The following is a 23,731-nucleotide window of genomic DNA, read 5'->3' on the forward strand; positions in this document are numbered from 1 at the left end:
AATTTGTTTCAAATTGTGTGTACGTGTGTGTGTGTGTGTGTGTGTATTTCATTTTTTATTTAATACCGATTTACGTCAAAACAACAACAACAACAACAACAACAACAACAAATGTATCGTTCAAAGTACATTAATTTAAAAAATAAAAAACAGGTAAAATCTTAAAACCGACGAGAAGGGGTGGGGGGGGAAAAATTTTGTTTATTTGCATTGAAAAATGTGAGTTACAACAAGATGAAAGGTGGGGGAGGAAGGGGGAGGGACATGTTTTTAAGCTACATTGCGAAACATTGATCGTTGCTTATAGACACATAACATACATAAAGAATGAGAGAGAGAGAAAGAGAAATGTTAAAATGTTGTGAAAGAGAAAGAGAGTTAGAGTTAAAAGCATCGTATTCAATGTAACCATGTGAGAGATAGTATGTCGAAATAGGAGTGCCGATAAATTGAAAATCCGCATTCGCGTGCCGTTGAAACAGTAGCTGCAGTAACATCGCATCTTCTACTTCTTCTTCTATCCCATTTCTTTTTCTTTTTTTACCTTTTCGATAAATATGTTTTCACGGATTGGCCCTTCCACGTATATATGTATATATATATATATATATATAACGTTATTCTTTCAAGTTAAAACTATCCTTACAGATCGCATGAATCTCTAAAGAGAATCCGATATCCATTTTATTTTTATTGCCAAGAAGGATTCTTCTTTATTTTACCTTTTTTTTTTCACGTACGGACATTTTGTCGGTTTTATTTTACCAATGACATATATTTATTATTATTATTATTATTAATAATATATATCTTTATGTTGTTATTTTTTTAATAATTATTTTTATTATACAAAGAATAAATATTAATTCAAGCACAATTATTTTCTCTAAGGGTTTATAAATAATTAAATAATAAATTGAAATTTAAATTAAAATTATATAATCATTTAAGCAACATAATTATTACTTTAAAATAATTATTAATATTATATATGAAATATATTTATTATTATTATTCCTAGTATACATATATAAATATATATTATATTATTGTGTTATTTTTTAAATAATTATTATAAAGAATAAATAATAATTTAAGCAAAATAACTTCGTAAGGGTTTATTTTTTTTGCAAATTTAAATTGGCACTAATTATTTTTATATAAATATAATTTAAAACATATTCCATTTCCAATGGAATTTGTATAAGAAAAAACTATTATTATTATTATTATTATTATTATTACTATAACGTGATGCATTAAACAAAATTGCTATTATAAATTTTTTAATACTTATTTTTACTCTACCAAAAATAAATAATAATTTAAACAAAATTCACTTCGTGAGAATTTATCCTCTTTGCAAATTTAAATTGGCACAAATTATTTTGTATAAACACAGTTTGAAGGATATTACATTTCCAATGAAATTTGTACAAATGAATTCTATTATTATTATTATTACTATAAGTGATGCATTAAACAAAATGATTTTTGATAGAACGTAATGTATACTATCGAGAGTGTAGTTGTAGTTGTTGAACGATTGCTAATTCGTTTCTTTTCCTTTCAGGGACGATGATGTAACGGGACTTTCGCTGTCGCGCTGCACTTAAGCAATGATGTCCGCACAATGCAATCGTTTCGTTCAAAACGCATGGAAGAAGGAGTTATGTTCGAATTGTTTCAAATTAAGAGAGGAACATTCATCGAACGAGGATGCATTAAGATTGTTCAACATAGAAAAGGCATCGTTCAATTTAAAATCGGATAATTTGAAAGTTCAGGTAAGTACAATAAATATTATCGAATTATTTTCTAGGTCTCGATACTTAACATTTTTTTTTTTTTTTTTTGAACGAGATAAGTGGTCGTATTAATTCGACAGGCTCGATATGCCAACCTCCTCCTCCTCCTCCTCCTCCTCCTCCTCCTCCTCCTCCTCCTCCTCCTCCTCCTCCTCTTACTCCTCCTTCTCCTTCTTTTGCTTCTGCTCCTGTTACTCCTCTTTCGTTTATTATACCGTTCGATCGAGCAATACAAGGTCGACGATCGAGAGGATTATAACGATCGTAACGAATGGAAAACTGGGTTGTGTTCCGCAATTCATAAATGCTTCGACGAATAAACCGGAAAAACTTGGCATATCCCCCTGGCACCTGTCGCGTCCGTGCCATCGTTCGAATATGCACTCGAGTATAAACGGGATTGCTAATAATGAATCGTTCGTATGAGAGACATCCAGAGTAGTACTTTGCTAATAACGGAATTAACGGCATAACTCGATAATAAAATATATGTTCGTTATCCCAACTATAATAACAATTATAACAGCAAAAATAATTGATCTAAATTGAAGAACTTAATATTAAATACAATATTTATTATTAAAACAACAGTTTACAATGTATCAATCAACAAAATCTTGATAATTAACCCTTTGAGTGTTGAATACTTTTAACTAAAATATTTTGTAAGAACGGGGAATAATTTATTATTAATAAATTATATTTAATAATTAAAATTTTTCTTTCTTAATATAATTTAATTAATTAATATAATAATAATAATAGTAATATTAATAAAATCGTTATTATACTAAGACAGAGGTCGACAACCTTTTAAGTCGGAAGAGCCGAAAATTACAATTTACATTATTTCAAAGTTTTTAAACAGCCACAAAATTTTTTCTAGCCAGCAATAAACAGTACTAATAAATAAAGTTTTTTGAAAAAAAAAAAAAAAACTAATCTATTTATTCATCGGTGCCTAGAGCCGCAGTTTCACATCCAAAGAGCCGCATGTGGCTCGCGAGCCGCACGTTACCGACCCCTGTAACTAATATTAACAAACACGTAAGGTGTAAGGTATGGTAATGCTATCCGACACATATGTGTCGATAGATCACTCTGGTAATTTTTATCAAACGCATATATGCGTTTATAGCACTCTAAGGGTTAAATTACATCATAATCGATTAAACTTATCTACATATATAAATATAAAAAAATTCTAAAGCAAAATCTTGTCTGAAAACGTACCTTTTAGCATCCCCCCTTACCCAACTCAACCCTATACGTTCGCTAACTGACGTTGCTGCTAGCAATAAGGGCTGTATGTTGTTGTGAGCGTGAACTCAATGGAAGTGGGTCGTCCAAGTGAAGAGTCTCGTTTAAAATCAGCATCTCATACATATACATCGGGGCTTTTGCTGCTGCTACTGTTACCGTAGTCTCTACACACTTGTGTCTGTATATGTGTGTGCATTTCTGTATATCTATATAAATATATATATATGTGTGTTAGAAAACTTTAAAAGAGCAACAGGCCGAACGAGTTCCCATCTTTTTTCATATATACCAACTCGCGGTTCTGTGTATCCATATATAATAGTTACATCGTTGCACGAGTATTATACGGGCCATCGTGAAAGCATTCATCGTGAACTTTAAATTCCCCTCCCCCACCCTTACATCCCCTTCCCTTTCTCCTTCACCTTCTCTCTTCCATCCCACCCCCTCTACCTATGTGAAATTAAAATTGACTTTAATGCGAAGAGATTTATCCTAGAATTTACCTCACTCTCTCTCTCCCTCTCTCTCCCCCCTCTCTCTCTCTCTCTCACTCTTTCATATCATTATAAAATGATATTACGAGATTTTAGCAGATATTTCGCGGGTAAAATATACCAACCTCACACGGGGTTGATTTCTAAATGGAATTGCAAATGAAGTTAGATCGAATCTATACACTTTTCGTCAAGGGTGGGTTGTTGGGTGGAGAGTGGAGGAAGGGTATAGAAGGGGTTTTGTTTTTTTGTTTTTATTTTTATTTCTTTTTTTTTTTTTTTTAAATCGACCCTGGTAGAGAATGAACGTAAAAAAAAAGAAAAAAAACTGGATAGGAGGCAAATGGCTTGTGCGTTGGTTGATCACAATCTGATTTTTTGTTTTGTTTTTGGCACGTGTGTATATATGTGTGTATAAATGTGTATAGGTGGGGATAAAACTTTAACGAAAAGTTATTCTCTTGGACAGTTATGCGAAGGATTTTAAGTCGAAAGTTAAACTTCCCATTTGATGCCTATAAGCCGAATGAATTAAGTTTTTTACGTATATTAAATCATAAATCGTTCAAAAGTTCAATTCCACTTTTTTGTTTTTTGTTTTTTTTTTTTTTAAATCAAATATATATTATAATTTTAATAAAAGTTCTTATGTTCCTTAAACGAGAAGAACGAATTGCAAGAAAAGACAAAAAAAAAAAAAAGAAGAAAAAATGTCATGCGTTGAATCGTGAATAAAGTTTACTTTTTTGTAAAGTTTACTTTTTTTGAACGTCATTGTTAAATTTTGATGAAGTATCATAAGTACGTCGAGATAAGTTATTAAAGTGAATCGCATACTGTGGTAAAACGATGGGGATGGTTTGGGGATGGTGGTAGTGATGGTAGGGGTGAACAGTACGGGCATTTTGCCCGTACATCGTAAAACTTCAACGATTCGCGATCTCTCTCTCGCTCTCTCTCTCTAATGGTATCTTCAAATTATTATCCATTTTCCGTAACACATGAAAATCCGTTGTTACGAAATCGAAACGAGGGAAATTTATTAGATCCGATTCGAATTATCCTTGGAATAAGGGATTGGGATATTATCTAAGTAAAATGCATTGGATTGTATTAAAAATTTATCTTTCGTTCTTGCATTTTTTACTTTTTAGGTTAATGCAATTTTTAGTTGCAAGTCAATAAAATTACTTTATGTGCCAATTGTGACAAATTTAAATTAATAAATTATTTTACATATTATATAAATATATTTTTTATTAAATAATATTATTAAATTACTTTTTTTTCAATATTATTAATTGTAATATAATTATAATTACTATTTAATTAATATATAATTTAGGTTTGACATATAATAGTAATAGTAGTAAATTGTTTAAATAATAATTAAAATTTGTGTTATCTATTAATATATATTTTATATTTTTATCTTATTATAATATTAATTAAATTTAAATATATATATATATATATAATTCTCTCAGAGTATTCTACGAGTAAAAGAATCAACAACAACAGTTCAAAAGGATCAAAGAAAAAAGAACGTTGCTTTTCCGGAATCCTTGACCGAAGTTATCGGTTACGGTGGTGACGACTTTCTATCAGAGGATGAAGAAGATGACGACGTAGAACAGGTGTTGGTTGATTCTTTGAACACGGAAGAAGATGTGGTACCGGACAGCGAGGAAGAACGTGCTTTGAGCAACTTGACACGTGCAAATACTAATTTCAATACCGTTACTGCGAATTTAAGTGAAATTATTTCTAACAATGATATAAACAAATCTTCAACGAGTACATCAACGTCAACGTCAACGTCAACATCAACATCAACGTCATCATCGTCAACGAGAACTTTTGCTTCGTTGATGCTTGGTAGAATTCAAAAGGACGCAGATGGTCGTAAAACTACACTTTTGGTATCAGTTACACCATTTGGTGGTGACGAATCATTGCCAACAGCTAAAAGGCCAATCGATAGGAAAATCACTGTCAATGGTTTCTCCAATAACATTGCTAAGTCTTCTTCTTCAACTTCTTCTGTCACTAATTCGATGGATAACAAAAATGAGGTAAGTTTGAATTGTAAATTTTTTTTTTTTTCATGAAAATCAAACATTGATATAATATCTTTCATAGAACATGCTGAAAACATCAAAAAAGATTACAACGGAGCGTAAAGATGATAAACGCGAACAACAACAACAACAACAACAACAACAGCAGCAACAACAGCAGAACAGTGGATCTCCAAAATTGGAGAAGATAGTTGATATGCCATTGATTACTTCGACAAACTTGATATCAGTGATACAAAGGACGGAAATTGAGGATACCAGCACGGTTAACGTTGCTGATAAGAATCTCGAAAATGTTACTAACAGAACAGAATTGTTAACTGGAAAATCGGAGAAAAAATTGGCTAACATTTCGCGTAGTCCGGCAATGAAAAAAATTGACAACGAAAAGCCAAAGATTGCGATTCAATCGATGCAAAGTAACATTAACAATAATATTAGTAACAATAATAACAATAATAATAATAATAATAATAGTACGAATTACGAGTTGTCAAAAACCAATGAAAAAGAATCTCCGGTAAAAGATAACGGAGTTGAATTGAATTTAACGTTGTTGAAAAAAGATGAAATTGTTGAGAACGTTGACAGGCCGTTGATCCTACGTGGTAAAGAAATTAACAAAATCACGGTTGTCGGTGTGGATGAGAAAAAAATGAAAAAATTATCAACAGATTCGCCTGAAGTTAGCGTAAAAAAATTTAATTTCGAGGAGAGTCGTGAGTTAGCTGGTGAACCAGATGGCAAAGCAGACGAAGAAGAAATCGTTGAACCACCTGCATTGCCACGTAGTCCACCACCATCTATGGAAATGGATAAAGTAATAGCAACCGAACCAAGGCCGTCTTTTCTTCACGGTTCTGTCAGTATGGACGCAAAATCGAAACCCATGGTACCCCAGAAACCGTCTAACTTCGTTGGGACGAAGCCGACTGTTTTATCGAAGAGTGAGCCCACGTGCAATATTGGTAGTACCAACGTGAAAAGGAATAATCCTAATTACGTTTTACCACCACCATCGGTACAGAACGTTAACAACAGGACACATCATCTTCCTAGTACAGGTTTGTAAAGGTTAATTAATTTATTATATTATATTTGTTTAAATATTCCTATAGATTTAAAAAGAATTATTATTTTGACTTGAGATTGGTTTGTTACAATTATAGGTACGGTTATTTCACCAATTTCTAATTCAACAACGAGACCAATTGTCAAAGAAGAATTAGATAATAAATCTTTAACAACTAAGAAAATAATTAAAGATAAACACGAAGAAAACGATCAAATTAATCAAAGAATTAATTCATCATCTATCACATACGAATCTTTTAAAGAAGATAAATTAATATCAACTACTAGTTCACGTGATATCGGTGAAGGTACGGAAGCTGATGAAGATAATAGTATGGAACCCGTTAGATCTGTTAACAATAAAAGAAGAATGGCACCAAGACCGCCAGAGTTAACGGAAGATCTTTTACCCGTGGGTTCTAATTTGTATGCTAGAAATCCCGGTGCTAATTTGAAATCGGATTCACCGGTAGTAAGGGAAAAAGAGAAGAGAGAAAGAGCATCGTCTTGTAGTCCAAAGTTTAGGAAAGCTGTTTGCGATGTACCTGACCCAACCAATGGTACATCACCCACCACTTCCTCCACCATTACCACCACATCTTCATCGTCTCATCCGAACGATACTACGTCGTCACCAAGAAGGACAATATCTTTGTCGCAGGATAGTTTGACAAATGGTACAGAAACAACACGTGAAGGCAAGAAACGTGGTAGATCAAGATTTTCATTAAAGAGATTTCTACGAATGGGTTCGAGAAAGGACGTTGACATGACCACCACCACTACCTCCACTAACAGCAACAGCAGCAACAACAATAACAGTAACGGGCATGCTTCGAATTCACGTCTCGATGAAATACCGTCTACTCCGCAACCTAAACTCCGATTGGAAATCATTCATCCACTTGAGCTCGATGGTGCTGCAGTTGAAGTCGTGGGAAACGATAGTAGTAGAGTCGTCGGTAGTAGTAGTAGGATCAATGAGGATCAGACGGATTCCTGTGGTTTTAAGAACGAACCCACAAAGACGACGCGTTCTATCAATGCTTCTCAACATCAACAGCATGCTCTTACTTCAGCTGGTAAGCTTTTCTCAATCAAAATACCCTTTTATACAGGTAAAATCCTTCTATAAACACGTTAAATAGGTTCCTACAAAATGACGTGTTATATATGAAAACCCTCAAAGTTCATTATTTTAAGGTAATTTAGTTTTTAGATATTGTTACGCAACCATTGCATTATCCAATGCTGTACCAAGATTTTAGAATAGAAAATTACGTGTTATAGGAAAGGTTACCTGTACCTGTTAGATTGTTATTTATGTGTTTGTGTTATCAAAGATCTATGTTTGTTAACAGTTAGACCAGGAAAACCACCACCTCCGCCAAGAAATCAATCATTGGAGGAATGGTCTAGAACTGATCAGTCTAACAAACCTGTCAGACCACCACCGCCGCGTGTTGAAACTACTAACAAGCAACAATTGCATTCTAATAGAAGTGAAAAATCGCTAGGCAAGATGACGACTACTGCACCGACTTCTTCTTGGCAACCAACGAACGCCGCATCAACAACCGCTACCAGTTCAGACTTGATTTACGCGAATCTGGGTAAGTTCAGGCCCATACAATGTAACTAATGTGAATCGTCGTGGTGATTTCTTCTTTTTTTTTTTTCCACTTCACGCGTACACTTATACCAACCCTCCACCCCCTGTGAATGTTAACAGCCATACTCACAAAACCCCTCATGCGCCATTTGCTTTATAAAACAATAAAAAAACAAAATAAATAAACGTACGAATGAGTGACGCGAATAGAACACGTTATTTTTTTTTTTATTATTGATCAATAAATTATTTGGTCGTTACAACAAATATATGACAAAAGATTGACGACTATAATATAGTAAAATATAAATTTTCTTTTTGTGATTTATTTCTCTTATCGAATCACATCGAATGTGTGGGCTCGTTCGTGCTCCTATTTTTTTTATTTTTTTCTTCCTACCTACTCGAGACCGTGTTGTTTTATAATGAGACGAAAGAAGAGACGAAGTTTAATTTGCCGTACATCGTTAGCTTGTATTATTCTTTAAAAAAAAAAAAAAAAAAAAAAAAAAATAAACAAAAGCCATTATTTAGTTAATTGTTAAAGTTATACTATTATTATTATTATATGTTTAGTAAGAGGATTAATTCGTGCATAAAATAATAGTTCATTATATTCTGTGATACATACGTACATTCATTTATAACACATACATATAAATATATATATATATAAAACGTATATGCAATCAATTCTATATTTCTATCTATTTACATTTATACACGTGCATATATATATACTTGTAATAGGCGTCGTATGTTGGTTGTACTTTTATGAAAGTAAAAGTCGTATAGGCCAATCAATTAGGCCGATTAATTAGCACGATCAAAAAGCATGCATACGCAATTCTTTTCCTTTTTTTTTGTTTTCCTTTTTTTCTCTCTCTCTCTCTCACTCTTTCTATTCGCGTTTAAAACGAATGACGAAGAAGAGTTTGAGAATAAAAAGAGAATGAGAGAGAAAGAAGATAAGCGTATATCCAAATTTTTTTATTCAATTATATTCTTATAATTGTGTTATTGTAATTTACATGAACAATTTTTGTATAGATATATAGAAAAAAATTTGAGAAAAAAAAATAAAGGACGAGAAAATGATAGAAAATAAAAAGAATTAAAAAATTACAAATAAAATTAATAAAAAAAAAAAAAAAAAAAACAACAAAACAAAATAGAAAAAAAGCCTGTAATATTGATTGATTAATGTTTTATCTTTTTCTTAAAATTTAAATAAATATTTGCCTGAAAAAAAAAAATTGAAAAAAAAAAAACACACAGACATCAGAGAGCCTTGTTTTTCCTTGATTCAAATTCAAACGAGACGAACCGTGTTTTCACCTTTTTTCTCTTACCTTCCTATTTTTATTCATTTATTTTAAATATTATAAACATTTAAATTTGATTTTATTGATTATTATCTTTTGCATTATTATTCTGCACGTGCCATTTTTTTTTTTTCTTATGAATTTGATTTTGACGCGACATTTTGAATTTTATTTCTACGAGTGCGAACACACCATACACACAACGGGTGAGAATGAGAGAGAGAGAGAGAGAGAGAGAGAGAGAGAGAGAGAGAGAGAGAGAGAGAAAAGCTCGGTGCGCAATGCGTGACGACCGAACGCCAATGAAAATGGAGCCAAGTTTTTGGTATCGATTATCTAGGATCGTAGTTTTTGGCTACTAAGCCAAAAGATGAGGAAGATTCTTTATTTTCTATGGGAATAGAAAGAAACAAAAAAAAATTATAATAATAACAATAATAAAAAATCAAATTATCTTTTTGTATCATCTACGAGAGTTCGTCGTACGAAATAATTTTCTTTTCTTTTTTTTTCCTATTTTTTTTTTCTTCTTTTTTTTGGACGAACAATTACATACATTTATTTTTTTTTTGGTTTAATTTTTGATGTACAGATGACTGGAGTATCGTTGTATGAGTGCTTATTAAAGCTTGCAAGAAATAATAATAATAATAATAATAATAATAATAATAATAATAATAATAATAATAATAATAATGTTTAAAATAATATAATACAAAAAAATGAAAAAGAAAAATAAAACAGAATGAAAATGTGCAACAAAATCATCTCCTCATCGGTTTACTCGCCATTTCCCTTTTTCTTTTCTTTTTAACAACAGCGTTTTGTGTTACGCCAGAGCTCTTTTTCTAACTTGACCGCTGGGTGCAATTATTAACGCCGCATGCATTGATTAAAAATAAAAAATAAAAAAACAAAAAAATACATTAAGCATTGTGTTCACTCTAGAATTATGTTATTTAGGTAAACTGGAATGCTTGCCTAATAATAATAATAATAATAATAATAATAATAATAATAATCAATATCACCCGAAACTTTTAAATTAAATGATTCAAAAGCGGTACTTGCGTCTATCGTTTTATTTCCGACAAAATAAAAAAAAAAAAAATATAATCTTGAAATAGCGTAAAGATTGATTTTGATTTAGTTAACTTTTAATATAACACACAATTATTACTGCGTTAATATTATATTTATTGTAAATTATTGTCCTTCGTTGCAATCTTCGATTATTCACAAATTTTTCATTTTTTTTTTTTTTACCTTTAATTAAACGATGTTCAACTTAACGTTGAACGTGCACTCACGTGTGACCAAAACAATAATAAATTAATAAATTAATAAATAATAAAAAAAATGAGAAAATTTGGAAATAAATAAGAAGTTTTTGTGTATCATGTTAAAAGTAATAATTTTTCATGTAATTTGTCCATGTGCCTTGTCATTGTAGTTTTTGCTGATGAACCAAATAGAGTTACGTTCTAATTACGCGTATTAGAGTATGTAACATCATCATACATATATATATATATACATATACGAGAAATACATAGATTAGCGTTGAGAATGTATGAATCGAGCGTTATGCGTCTAATACGCTAGTTACTTGTAGTAGCTAGCCTGTTTTGTGACAATGCCTTGTGTCTTGTGGTACTAACCCATGGCGCTTGACGATGGCGGACGTGCCTGCAGCAGCGGAGGATGTTACAGGTGAGGTACGCAGTGCCCTGGCACCTTCGAAACCTCAAAGAACCGCCAGTATGAGGGATCAAGCAACATCCTCACAACCATCTTTGATTAAGAAGCACGGTTCTTCATCCTCTTCATCGTCATCGCAAAATTTGACCCTAAACGATTACGAGACTACCGCAACCATAACTCAGCTTACTTCCGATTCACCGGTAATCAAAAGTATTCATTTGAGATTTGTATTTTGATGTATTTTTTTTTTTCTTGAAATTAATTAAGTTTTTATTTTGAAACAAATAAATCGTTTCAGACCTCGAACGATAGTCATGGTTACGAGTGTTTGTCCAGTTCACCGGAATGTGACTCGAGTCTTGAACTACGCCATGGAAACGGATCCCATCATCCAAATTGCAAGAGGAAATCTGACAGCAGTGTTATGGATCCAGGGGTAGAATTCAAATTTCATCATCACCATCACCATCATCATCATCATCAACCATTCCTCAGGTCAACTTCATTACCCTATTGTGGTAGCGAAACTGAAAGCGAACTTTACGCACCCTCATACACTTTCTACACTGGTGACGAGGTATATACTTTTGTTAGTCTTTTTTATTTTTCAAGAGAGAGAGAGGGAAAATATATTATTATACGAAATAAAATTCGATACTCAAATTAAAAAAAAAACCTTAAAAATAAATTAGATGACAATAAAATAGATTACGAACAAATTCTATGTAAATGGAAAATTATATTGATTATTTTTCTAAAATACGAATTATGATTATTTTTTTTTAAGGGTGCAGAAGAAGATCAAGATTGGAAGATCAAAGACGACGAGCTTAGGTTGAATCGATTGAGACAAAGAAGAGGACGTAGTATAGTTCATCGTAGTTTAGAAGATAATTATGGTGCCGTTGTAGTGGCCAATCACGAAGCATTAGCACAATTTGTCGAACAGGTATATTAGTTTTCATTTAATAAGATTTACCTTTAATAATAAATTTCTCTTATTCAGATTATATTTCTTCTCAATCGATTTTTGTTGGTTCGATGTGTGTAACGTGTAATCATGTAAATCAAGTTACAGGTGAATCAAGTCTCACAAATAGTAGCACCTGGTCCACTTCGTGCCTTGAAAAATTCCAATCCTCGTCTACGCGATTTCACCATTGACGCAAACACGTCCGTTTTCATTGGCAGGCGAATATTCTGCTCGGCTAGTTGGAACGAGCAAAACGTCAGCTTGTGCATCGCGTTCGATCAAGCGATGCACGTGTCAAGAAAGGAATTCTACTTGGCGCCAATAATCGAGTTTATAGAGACCGTGCCCAAAGAAATATCCGAAAGAGTCAGTTTATCAACTGGCAAAGACATGGAAGGTAATTTATTCTAGATTTCTTTTTTTTTTTTTTTATTTGGATAGAAGGATGAATATGAGAACACGTTGTATAACTTTTCCTACGAAATTTCAAATATCTGTCGAAAAAATGATATTATAATATTTAATATATATTTATATTTATGATATTTATAAAGAATAGATAGAGTTATATTATTTAAAATAAGATAAATAATAATTTCATCTTTTTTTTTTGGAATCCTAATAAAACAATATAAACATTTGCGAGCACAATTGATGTATATATTTTTAATTGCAAAACAGTATTAACGTAATTTTTGATAAATAAATTTTCTTGGAAAAATATATATATATATATATATATATATATATATATATATATATATATATATATATATATATATGTATGTTTGCAGCAACGATCTCGGTTTTTCCAAGATTACAAGTGAGTACGGTTCAAGCATTTGGTTTAGTCACGAAGGATTCCCAGGACGAAGGTTCGATTAGAGAATCCTCGTTCGTTTTACTTCAATTCGTTAACGCCTTGAAAAGTCTTCAAGCACGTGGAATCGAAGAATCCTCGAAAGGTCTGAGTAACGTGATGCTTTGTCGAGAGGATAAGGATGCCTGTTATCGACTTTATCTTTTGCAAGGGTTGGTTATAATCTCTTTTTTATCTTTTCTTTTTTGTTTTTTAAAAAAAAATATTTACTCGTTGCTAAACAACAACCACAACAACAACAACGGTTGACAGTCTTTTTTTTTCTTATCGTTTCGTAGATTAAATGTTGATACTTGTGACGTTAGAAGTGAAGAAAAGGTTTCATTGTGTCAGTGTGCTTTGGTTGCACTACAACAATTACACTTGACCAAGAAACTTCCTCTAGTCCAGGAATTATTGTTACGTGAAAAAGCAGTCACCCTTTCTCAGGTAAACAAAACGAGTACATAAATTTTTGTATTCATTGAAATTAATTATTCATATTACACCTGTTTGTATTTTTATTTTTATTTTTTTTTTTCATTTTTCATAATTATAATTCCACATTTTTGTATGAGTATGATAAAATTTCAACGTGTATTTATCATCGTCATAATCATTTTTATGAATAATACGTTTTCTAGGTAAAATCATTACTCGAATTTTCTTTATGGGGTCCAGACGATGTTACAACTTTTGGTTTAGCAAAAGAAAGGGAAGTTACTCTTCAAAGATGGCTAGATCTTGAAAGAGCAACTATACTTCATGCATTGGTAAGAACACGAGCACCTTTGACTATTACCGATGAATATCAATTATTATTTTTGGTACGTACCAGTGCGAAAATGATGTGCGAGGCATCGATTTTATTGGACGAACAGAACAATCGTTTGTCGCGTGTTAGTTGAAGTATAGAAACAATATTTATATTTTTTTTTTTTTAATGTAAATTAATTCTAAAATTATTTATCGAATTTATTAATATATATCGTTAATATTTGAATTCGTTGAAATGAAAAAAAAAGGAACCAAGGATACGCAATTTAATGCAATTCTAATGAATTTCTTTTGTATTATGTTTTATCATAGTTTATTTTCTATTCTCCCTTTGTTTTCTATTTTGTATTATTATTATTATTATTATTAATCTATCGTAACATATTGTCAATAATTTATCATAATTATACGACTATGTGTTTTAGTCGTACAAATGTATTTAAATCTGATGAACCAGTATATAACATAATAACCGTTTATATTTATTTAATAATTTAAATGATAATAACAAATAATACGTGTGCCAATTTTCGATCAAAATCGTGACAATACTCGCCAAACTTAATCAAATTCAAATATAATCATTTATATCGTTATTCTCAACGATGTGAGTATTATTTAATAAGTATACATATATATGTATAGATTTTAATTATCGTTGATTATTACGAAAAACAAAGCATGCATGAGAATATAATATAAGTTTATAACGTATAAGTAAAAAAAAAAAAAAAGAAAAAAAAATCATGTTTTATACTTTATACATAAATATTCATAAACAATTTTTGCAACATATTTGTACAAAGAAGAAAAAAAACCTTGTGTGCCTTTGTTGTAATGCTCTGATTAAAAAAATAAAATATGAGTTTTGTTAGATCATTCCTTTCATTAGGTGTCCCATCCTCTCTCCCTTTATGTAAACGACGATTTTTTAATTTGCAATTTGATGTGACACGATAAACAATAATAATAAAAACAAATTACTTTTATATGTTAATATAATTCAATTTCAAACGATACACGCGTTCACGAACATTAAATAAAAAAACAAAAACAAAAATACACAATTTTATTAATTTCAAACTAGTTCACGTATCGTTTATCAATTTAAACAAATTCCTACTAAAAAAACGATTCTATTTGAGAAAAGATGTACCAAAAGAGATCACCGATAACAAGAGAATTGAGAAAAAGGGCTGTGGTGAGACCAAAAGGGTTGACGAAAGGGGAAGTCATTTGTTCGTACAGACGAAGCAAACTCTCTGACACGAATGATATGAAAAAAGTTTTTAATTACACTTTATGAATTTTACTTTATAAAAGTGAACGAGAGAACGGTCGCCTGTCGCGAACGTTGATTGGTTGTTAGCCTTTTTGTTTTTATATCGAATACAAACATGTATACACATATTTATACACATATACTTTATATTATATTATAAAACGTTTTTATAATATCGAAGATACGAAGTTGACTCTACAGTTATGAAAGTACGTTTAATTAATTTATAAACGCGATATTTATTTTTATTATTATTATTTTTTTAATATTTATATATATATATATATCATATTATTATAGTGGTAGAAGTAAAACAAGACTTTGCACGAAAATTGAAGAGCAGCGTATATTACGTTAGAACGTTAATCTGATACCTAGGAATAAATATATCGATACTCTCACTCTCTCACTCACACTCTGTGTGTGTATCCATTAATTGTGGTATGTCTGAGAATGTCAGGTTGCAAGCATAATTCACGCATAAGCCCGTCGTCGTCTCTCGTACATTTCGTACTCTACCAGAACCATATTAGAAGGATGAGTATGGCACGACGTAAAAGGGAAAGGGGTAAGGGAAGATAGTATGTGTATGTGTATATAATTTATACACTAAGCAAAGAGAGAGAGAGAGAGAGAGAGAGAGAGAGAGAACCTGGCAACAAATTGCTAAAGCTATAACTGGAGAAAATGTAAGTTAACGCTTTCCTCACGTGTTAGCTACCCTGCGAAAACACTTTTCTACTTTTACATTGTATCCTTGGACCAGGGCCAACTGGCTCGTAGAGTCCGTTAGGCTCTTCTTCTCTTTTACTATATATGTACGTGAACCCTATTGACTCTCTTCTACGTGATTGTACACTGCATACACACGTGCACGTATACAGACATGTAGACTAAACAACGAATCTGTTTAAAACACGTTCAACGATTTAGTCTCTAAATCATTATTTGTCATCCTCTTCGTGGTTAATTATTTTTACAAACTATACGATTAGTTACGAGATAGGAATACATTCAATCAAAATGATGACGTTTTCTTCGAGCAGAACGATTAAGGACTCTACAAGTTATTTCATAAATAATGACTTTTAATATTTTTTAATATACTTTAATATATTTAATTAATATATTTCAAAACCTCCGACGACTTGTTTCATTAAGTTGGCTGTTCTAATGAAAGAATTGGGCGTAAAAAAGTAGAAGTGTTAAAAAAAAATGTAATTAATTTAATTTAACCCATGAGACAAGAAAACCTATCCTCCATTAATAGAATTTAGAATAGAATATACAGTTTTATGAGTAATTCAAAAAAAAAATGGAATTATTCATGTGTTCGTCAATAATTTATTTAAATAATTATAAAGAGTAGCTCGTGGCAATTAGGATCTTTCATCCTTGGTATGATTGAGCACCGGAGGGATTTTCAATTTTTCTACTCACTCGTTACCGACTGTTATATTCCATACATGTGACATTTTAAAATGAAAATGACACATACACGAAATATGAACAGTTAGCATTAGAAGTTCTGCGATGGCTCCAAAACACACCTACTTCGAAGCAAGTATTGCAGTCTGCCGATCCACCGTAGATCCATCGAAGATCCATCGAAGAATTCATTCCACATCTTTGATAAGAAAAAAAATCCATTGTCTTATCTGTAATATAAAATAAAATGTAACGATAAGTTATCAATAATATAATCAAAAATCATTTCAAATAAAATCAAATAAAATATTTAAAAAAATGCATACTCACAATGCATTCCAATTGAATGCAGCTCAACGGTATCATGGTGATACACCTCGCGTGAATCTAAAAACACGGTATAAACGAAAATAAGAAACTATAAATGAGTTTCTTATCGCGAAACCGAAATTTTATTATACGACGAACAACACTGACTCTAATTCGCGTTTGATTTTAATTTATTACTCGGCCGATCACTGATTCTACAACTAATTCAAAAACTGCTTTGCACGCAGTTTAATGATAACACCATAAACACTCCCGTACATTGCTTCGCGCACGATTGCAATCTGAAACAGAAATAAAAAACAATACTATTAATATCATTACTATTACAGAAAATTATTATAATTTTTAAGGAATTATTTAATACAAAAATATACTCACTTTAAATCTGTATCGATAAATGCACGATGGGTCTCCTACCCTTAAGATGACGATGCGTAGACAGACTGTTCAAAACGAAAATGAGAAACTTTTTTATATCACGACCACGACACTGATTCTAATTCGCGATTATACTTTATTTTTTAATAATTCGTACAAACACTGACTCTAATTTTACAACTGCTTCGCACGCAGTAATATCAAAAAACTATCACTGAAACAAGAGAAAAATACAAAATGATTAGAATCATTGTTATCATTTCAAAATTATAATTAATAATTAAAACAATGTTTAATATAAAGATTAATTTACCTTTTATCTTCAATGATGAATGCACGATAGGTATCCTACCCTTAAGATGACGATGAGCACACGTTTAAACCGAATATAAGAAACTTTCGGAGTTTCTTAACCCGAAAAAATCGAAATTTTTACATACGGCGAAAAAACACTGACTCTAATTAACGATTTTGTTAAACGATGCAAACACACGATCACTTCATTGCCTACACGCACGATTGCAATGATATTCTGAAACAAAAAAAGTAAAGAACAATTAATATCATGATCGTAATAAAAAATCATTGAAATTATCATCACAAAAGATATAATAAAAAAATTCTATTTACTTTTAATCTTCAGTGATGAATGCCCGATGGGTCTCCTACCCTTAGGATGACGATGAGAGTAGATGAAAAAACTATAGAAAAGTTTTTGATCGCGAACACGAACGCGACCAGAACCGGGACGTGTTTACCGACCGCACTACACGTCAAAAAACGATTGGAAAAATGCATATGTGATTAGTGTTCTTATAAAATGAAAACATAAAAAGATACGTTATCATAAATAATCAATGTTCAATATAAAACAGAAGTATAATAATTTATAAGAATTGACTTAATTATAAATAAAAGTTATTGAATAATTATTAAATGTATCAAAGTATGCAAATATTTCTTTGATAGTGCTTGCTTTATATTATAATATAAAAACTCAATCAATTTCAATTGCATAAATGTCACACCACTTGCATAAAATTCCATAAAATAGTATATAACGTGATCTTAAAATTGTTAAAATAAAACAATGAACTCAATGTAGTGTAATCTAACAAGTCTATCAATTTTTATACTCTACTGAATAATAAAAAACCTTGCTTTATATTATAATATAAAAACTCAATCAATATCAATTGCATATATGTCACTACTTGCATAAAATTCCATTAAAAAAGTATATAATATAACTAAAAATTGTTAATACTAATCTTTAAAGTTGTTCAAATAAAACAATAACTATTGCAATAAACTCAATGTAGTTTAATCTAACAAGTCTATCAATTTTTATACTATAATTAATAATAAAAAACTTCCTATGATATTAAATTGATTATTGTAACGTTAGTAATAAAATTATTGAATAATTTAACGTGTAGTAGCTTTTGCCGATGTTGACGTGTCGAAAGACGGAAAGTGATTGAGATACGTTAGTATTTATCCTTGAGAGTGTCGAACGTTCGGCAGCCTTTGTTTTGTTTCCGACTTCGGATATACTCTGTTATTACAGATACACATACATAGTTACGTATAGGTCGTATCTATCGGTTGAATGTTTTTATATTTTTATTCATTATTCCTCGCTTTCTCTCTCTCGCACACACACTCTTTCTATCACTCTTCTTTAAGTTGGAAACAAAAAGAAACAGATTTACCTCGACGGATACGAAAAGAAGATAAAATAGTAAACTCAATTAGAAGATTAGGTACGTATGTATATTCGTGATGTATTCTTTTAATGCTTGAAAATCTGAACAAATAAAACATATCATTGTACGATTCGAAACGATCGTACGGCAACTAGTTGTCTTCGAAATGCGTACCATCGATTCTATCGATCGCGATTCTAGATCGATACTCACCTCTCGCATTTTTACCTTTCGCATCTCCACCATATGCGCTCTGCTGGGCCAGTTCAAAGGACCATTTTTTCTATTCCATCACTAGACGCCTACGACGATACATCTTCAGCATCTGAGGACCATAGAAGCTACACTGAACAAAGGATTTAAGGATTCACAAGGAATAACGATCATACGAATTCACTAGGAATTCCAACCTTTACGGATGTGAACGTAAGTGAATTCTGCCCCAAACCTTTACGGTTGTGCTCTCTATACGTGAGGTGTGCACACCTCAACGTAAAATATACAAATCAAAAATACAAATTATTATTATTAATTAATTAATAATTATTTAATGCTAATACGTTGAATACTTTCAAGGAATGTTACGTTTGTATTTAATTTCATATATTTTTGCATAAACAAACGTATCTTTTATAATAACTATCGATAATGTATTTTATACATATACACATTACATTGACACTTTAATTTTTTATAATTTCTTTCAACTATCTCATTTTTGTAATTTCATTAGGTACGTTTTATCAAATTTTATCTTTAACGTCTTTTAACAAGTTTTACTTAAGAAAGAAAAGTACATAAGTAAGATTAGGTTTAAATTGTTTTATGCAGCGTGTAATTGGGAAATGACTTGACTTCGTAAAGAATAAAAAGAAGAGGAGGAAGAAGAAGGAGAATATTTTTATAAGAGACAGTTAAATTAACATTCTTTTGCTATTATTAATTTTGTATAATCATTAGTTATGTCATACAATAAAAGTATACCTATAATTACGTATACAAATGTAGATATGTATGTATTATATAAGAATTTTATTAACTTCAGCAATATTTTCTTAATATCCAATTGGTCGATAGATTTCGTTTGCAATTATCCTTCCTAGCGAATCGTTGAACTTTGCTATTTCTAAATGACATTAAGAAAGGATAGTATTGCATATCGTTGAAATAGTATTGCATAAAACTTCTTCTTCTTCTTCTTCTTCTTCTTCTTATTTTTCTTTTACTACTACGTTAGAAGACTTTCCTTTATTACTCGTGGAAAATAAATGAAATATCTCAGGTCATTAAGGAACGGAAAATTGTAGTAGAAATTAAAGAGGTAAAGGTAAGACGACGACGACGAATAAATTCTATGAGGAATAAATGGAGATAAAGAATGGAAAGAAATACGAGACAGAAAGTAAGAAAGAGAAGAAGAAGGAGAAAAGAAGAACGACTGGTACAAGCATAATTAATTAACGAGTACTACGATGAGGTAATAAAGGGGAGTGAGTTTTTCATTTTACTTTTTCTTTCTTTTTTTATTTTTTTTTTTAAACATAGCTTCATGAACCTATTGCACAATACAATTACCTGAAAAACGATATGTACCTAATCTTATGGGAAAAAGTAAAGAGAGACAAGTGAGTTATGGTGAATGAGTAAAAAGATAAAGATTAAGATAAAGAAAAAAAAATGTTTTTAATCGCGTGCAATACAAACGCAAACCAATTAATTCGTTCTCTCGTAGTCCTCGTAGTAATTTGCCTTTTCGATGCTCGTCTTAGGTTTTATTCAAGTTGCCCTTTTTCCGTATTCCACTATCTTTTCTTCCTTTGCTTTGCTTTTGCGAAAATTCTTCTTGATGGCAAAGAGAGCTATTTCCAAGTAGGAAAACTGAACGAATAAGAAGAAGAAGAAGAAGAAGAAGAAGAAGAATAAGAAGGGGATAGAAAGTGGTGAGGGAAGTAAAGTTAAAAAATTTGTTCTACTTACTTGTCACTCTAAGTGTAAGGGAAGTGGGTCGACTAATTAGTCACCGGACTGGAGTCGTTTGCGGGTCATATCTTTCACGAAAGGAAGGAAGTCATCCCCGTCTGTTTATTTCTTTTCTTTTTTTTTTTTTTTTAATTTTTTTTTTTCTTTAGTTTAAAACGAAGAAAGAGAGATCAAACGAGTAGAAAGAAGAAAACTAAAAAAAAAAAAAAAACTAGAGAGTAGTAAAATACTGATTAGTATTTTGAAATGTATTTGTATTGAGTTATTTCAACGATGATTATGATGATGGTGATGATGTTGTCTCGAGTATTCAACAAAATGAAACTGTAAAGTGTTTAATGTTTTTTTTCAATCCTTTCTTATATTATATATTGTATTTTTATATTGTAAATTTAATCGTAGAATATTTTTTCCTGCATATGTTTTAATTATTATAATATCAATAACGTAATTATAATGGTAATTAAAATATTTTGTAATTATTATTTTTCTTTTATTATATTTAAAATAAAATGTTGTATTAAAATATTATTTTTACGATATACGAATAAATTAATTGTTGTTTTTTTTTTATTATAAATTTAATCGTGCAATATGTTTCCTTTTATACTTTATAATTATTATAATAATTATAACGTAGTTATATGTATATAATGATAAAATATTATTTTTATATTTTTTCTTTATTTTTCTTTTATTATATTTAAAATAAAATGAGCGTTGTATTAAAATATTATTCTTACGATACAAGAATAAATAAATAATTTTTTTTTTTTTTAATTAGAAATTTATTCGTGCAATATTTTTAATAATTATCGTCTAATTAAAATGGTATTAATATATTATTTTTATGATGCACGAACAAATAAAATAAACATGTAGGAGAAAGGAAGAAATTGATTGGAGAAATAAATGAGATTCGCGTTTGTTACGATTTTATATTACTTTGTTCATACTAATCTCATTTCAGTAGCAGCAACAGCATCATCCTTTTCGTTGTTGCTTGTTAATAAATCCATGATTCATAATAAACTAATGACGTTAGTCACGCGTACAGAAATCGATCGCATTATTAAGCGTATTGTATCGTATATTCGGCGAACGTTAACCGTTCGATGATCGATCGGTTCCTGAATCTCAGGTAATTAAGGGAAATTGCCTTTAACAAGTAATTATTAGCATTGTTGGGTTCATTGCGTATGGAAATATTATATTTGCTTGCTGTTTCACATCTCACTCTCTTACCTCTCTCTCTCTCTCTCTCTCAGATAATTGTGTCTCACTCGTGATGATGGCAAATTACATTGGATGTTTCTCTCGATTCTATCCTAAAATGAAAAATTTTAAATTCAAAAGACTAATGATAAATCAAATCGTGTTATTTTTGTACTATTAGATTATCTTTTGATCATTGTCATTCAAAGTTCAAAGTTGAATAGACGTGTTAGGTTTGGTTATTAGATATGCAACGATAAATTATATCAAATTGATTTTAAAAAGAGGATTGACGAGTGTACGTAGAATAATAATGGTAAAAAGTAAATGAATTATTTCTAAAGAATAATGATTATTTTTGAAGTGACAACTTCTTTAGAATCATGGTGATTTGAAAATCGTGAAATGGAAGAATGTGAAACGAAAGAACGTGAAACTGATGAAACAAAAATAATTAATTAATAACATTCAATATATAATTTAATTCTATATATTAATTAATTAATTAATTAAATTCTATATATAAAAATTCAGTGTCACAATATGTTTGTCAACTAATAATTCCGAAACTACTCAACTTATTTTAATGAAATTAATTTTATTTCACACGTGATTTTGTTCCAACTTAACACATAGCACAATTTTTATCGCGATTTTTTTATTTTTATTATTTTTTAATATTAATTTGAAGATTTTTATTTAGAGATTATCTAGGTTCTGTAAGGTTTTTTCAATAGATGGCACTGTATTACAATTCAATTATTTCGATATATTCACGTCTCGACGCTTGGTTTCCTTTGATGGTTTCACTTCTACCGTGGGTGATCTGCACACATCTGTTTTTTGTTTTCGAACGTAGATAGAAAATTGAATATGAAAATGGTATATAATATGAGAAATAAAAAGGTACAATACGAAGATGAAAATGTAATAGAAAAAAAAGGGTACAAAAGTAATCTTATTCGAGATTGACAAAGCTAACAAAAATGAATAAAAGAAGTAATAGATATGCACACACACACACACATACACACAACACATATACATATATGTGTTCAGTTTATTCGTATAAAATCCATAGGAGATATCTATAAAGAGAAATATATTTATACGATTTATTTCCAGGAAACGATTATTACGATGCACGCGAATTTCTTTTTTGCATCGACGCATTTCTTTAACGATTTTTCTCAATAGGGAAAATAAATAGAGTATTATATATACGTTTTCTAATGATCATGTTAAACCGGATATTCTCAGTACTATACTATACGAATGTATACAGAAACTGAGAAAGTAATTTTCCTATTGGAATTTAAAATGTTTTTCTATGAATAAAAAGTTTGGAGTTTGTGAAATATGGTATGTACATGTATATATATATATGTATGTGTGTGTGTGTGTGTGTTATTCCTCTTCCTCTTCTGTAGGTTTCA

At 30.5% G+C, this 23,731-nt stretch overlaps 1 protein-coding gene and 1 long non-coding RNA gene across 3 annotated transcripts in view; one reads left to right on the forward strand and one right to left on the reverse strand.

Annotated features, from left to right (window-relative positions):
* LOC107064793 (uncharacterized) overlaps positions 1 to 14,847 on the forward strand; it is a 67,233-nt gene extending 52,386 nt beyond the window's left edge. Inside the window, exons 2-13 of one of the 2 annotated variants that reach the window (XM_015317836.2) lie at positions 1,574 to 1,787; positions 5,056 to 5,643; positions 5,711 to 6,713; positions 6,819 to 7,805; positions 8,085 to 8,336; positions 11,356 to 11,564; positions 11,663 to 11,941; positions 12,152 to 12,313; positions 12,437 to 12,734; positions 13,132 to 13,369; positions 13,496 to 13,646; positions 13,841 to 14,847. In XM_015317836.2, coding sequence (XP_015173322.2) covers positions 1,620 to 1,787; positions 5,056 to 5,643; positions 5,711 to 6,713; positions 6,819 to 7,805; positions 8,085 to 8,336; positions 11,356 to 11,564; positions 11,663 to 11,941; positions 12,152 to 12,313; positions 12,437 to 12,734; positions 13,132 to 13,369; positions 13,496 to 13,646; positions 13,841 to 14,104 — 4,599 coding nt within the window. In that variant the 5' untranslated portion in view covers positions 1,574 to 1,619 and the 3' untranslated portion in view covers positions 14,105 to 14,847. The remainder of the gene's footprint in view (positions 1 to 1,573; positions 1,788 to 5,055; positions 5,644 to 5,710; positions 6,714 to 6,818; positions 7,806 to 8,084; positions 8,337 to 11,355; positions 11,565 to 11,662; positions 11,942 to 12,151; positions 12,314 to 12,436; positions 12,735 to 13,131; positions 13,370 to 13,495; positions 13,647 to 13,840) is intronic. The other variant, XM_015317838.2, reaches the window with a different exon arrangement.
* A 1,660-nt stretch (positions 14,848 to 16,507) lies between these two features.
* Positions 16,508 to 18,199, reverse strand: LOC149030781 (uncharacterized). Its single transcript, XR_016178318.1, has 3 exons — positions 17,392 to 18,199; positions 17,014 to 17,294; positions 16,508 to 16,913 (listed from the first exon to the last, which is right to left on the reverse strand). It is a non-coding gene; the product is annotated as an uncharacterized LOC149030781 (long non-coding RNA).
* Between the last annotated feature and the right edge of the window lie 5,532 nt (positions 18,200 to 23,731).

The sequence above is a fragment of the Polistes dominula genome, unplaced genomic scaffold (genome assembly GCF_049000335.1).
Source record: "Polistes dominula isolate Pdom_NZ unplaced genomic scaffold, Pdom_raw_medaka contig_24, whole genome shotgun sequence".
Lineage (NCBI taxonomy): Eukaryota > Metazoa > Arthropoda > Insecta > Hymenoptera > Vespidae > Polistes > Polistes dominula.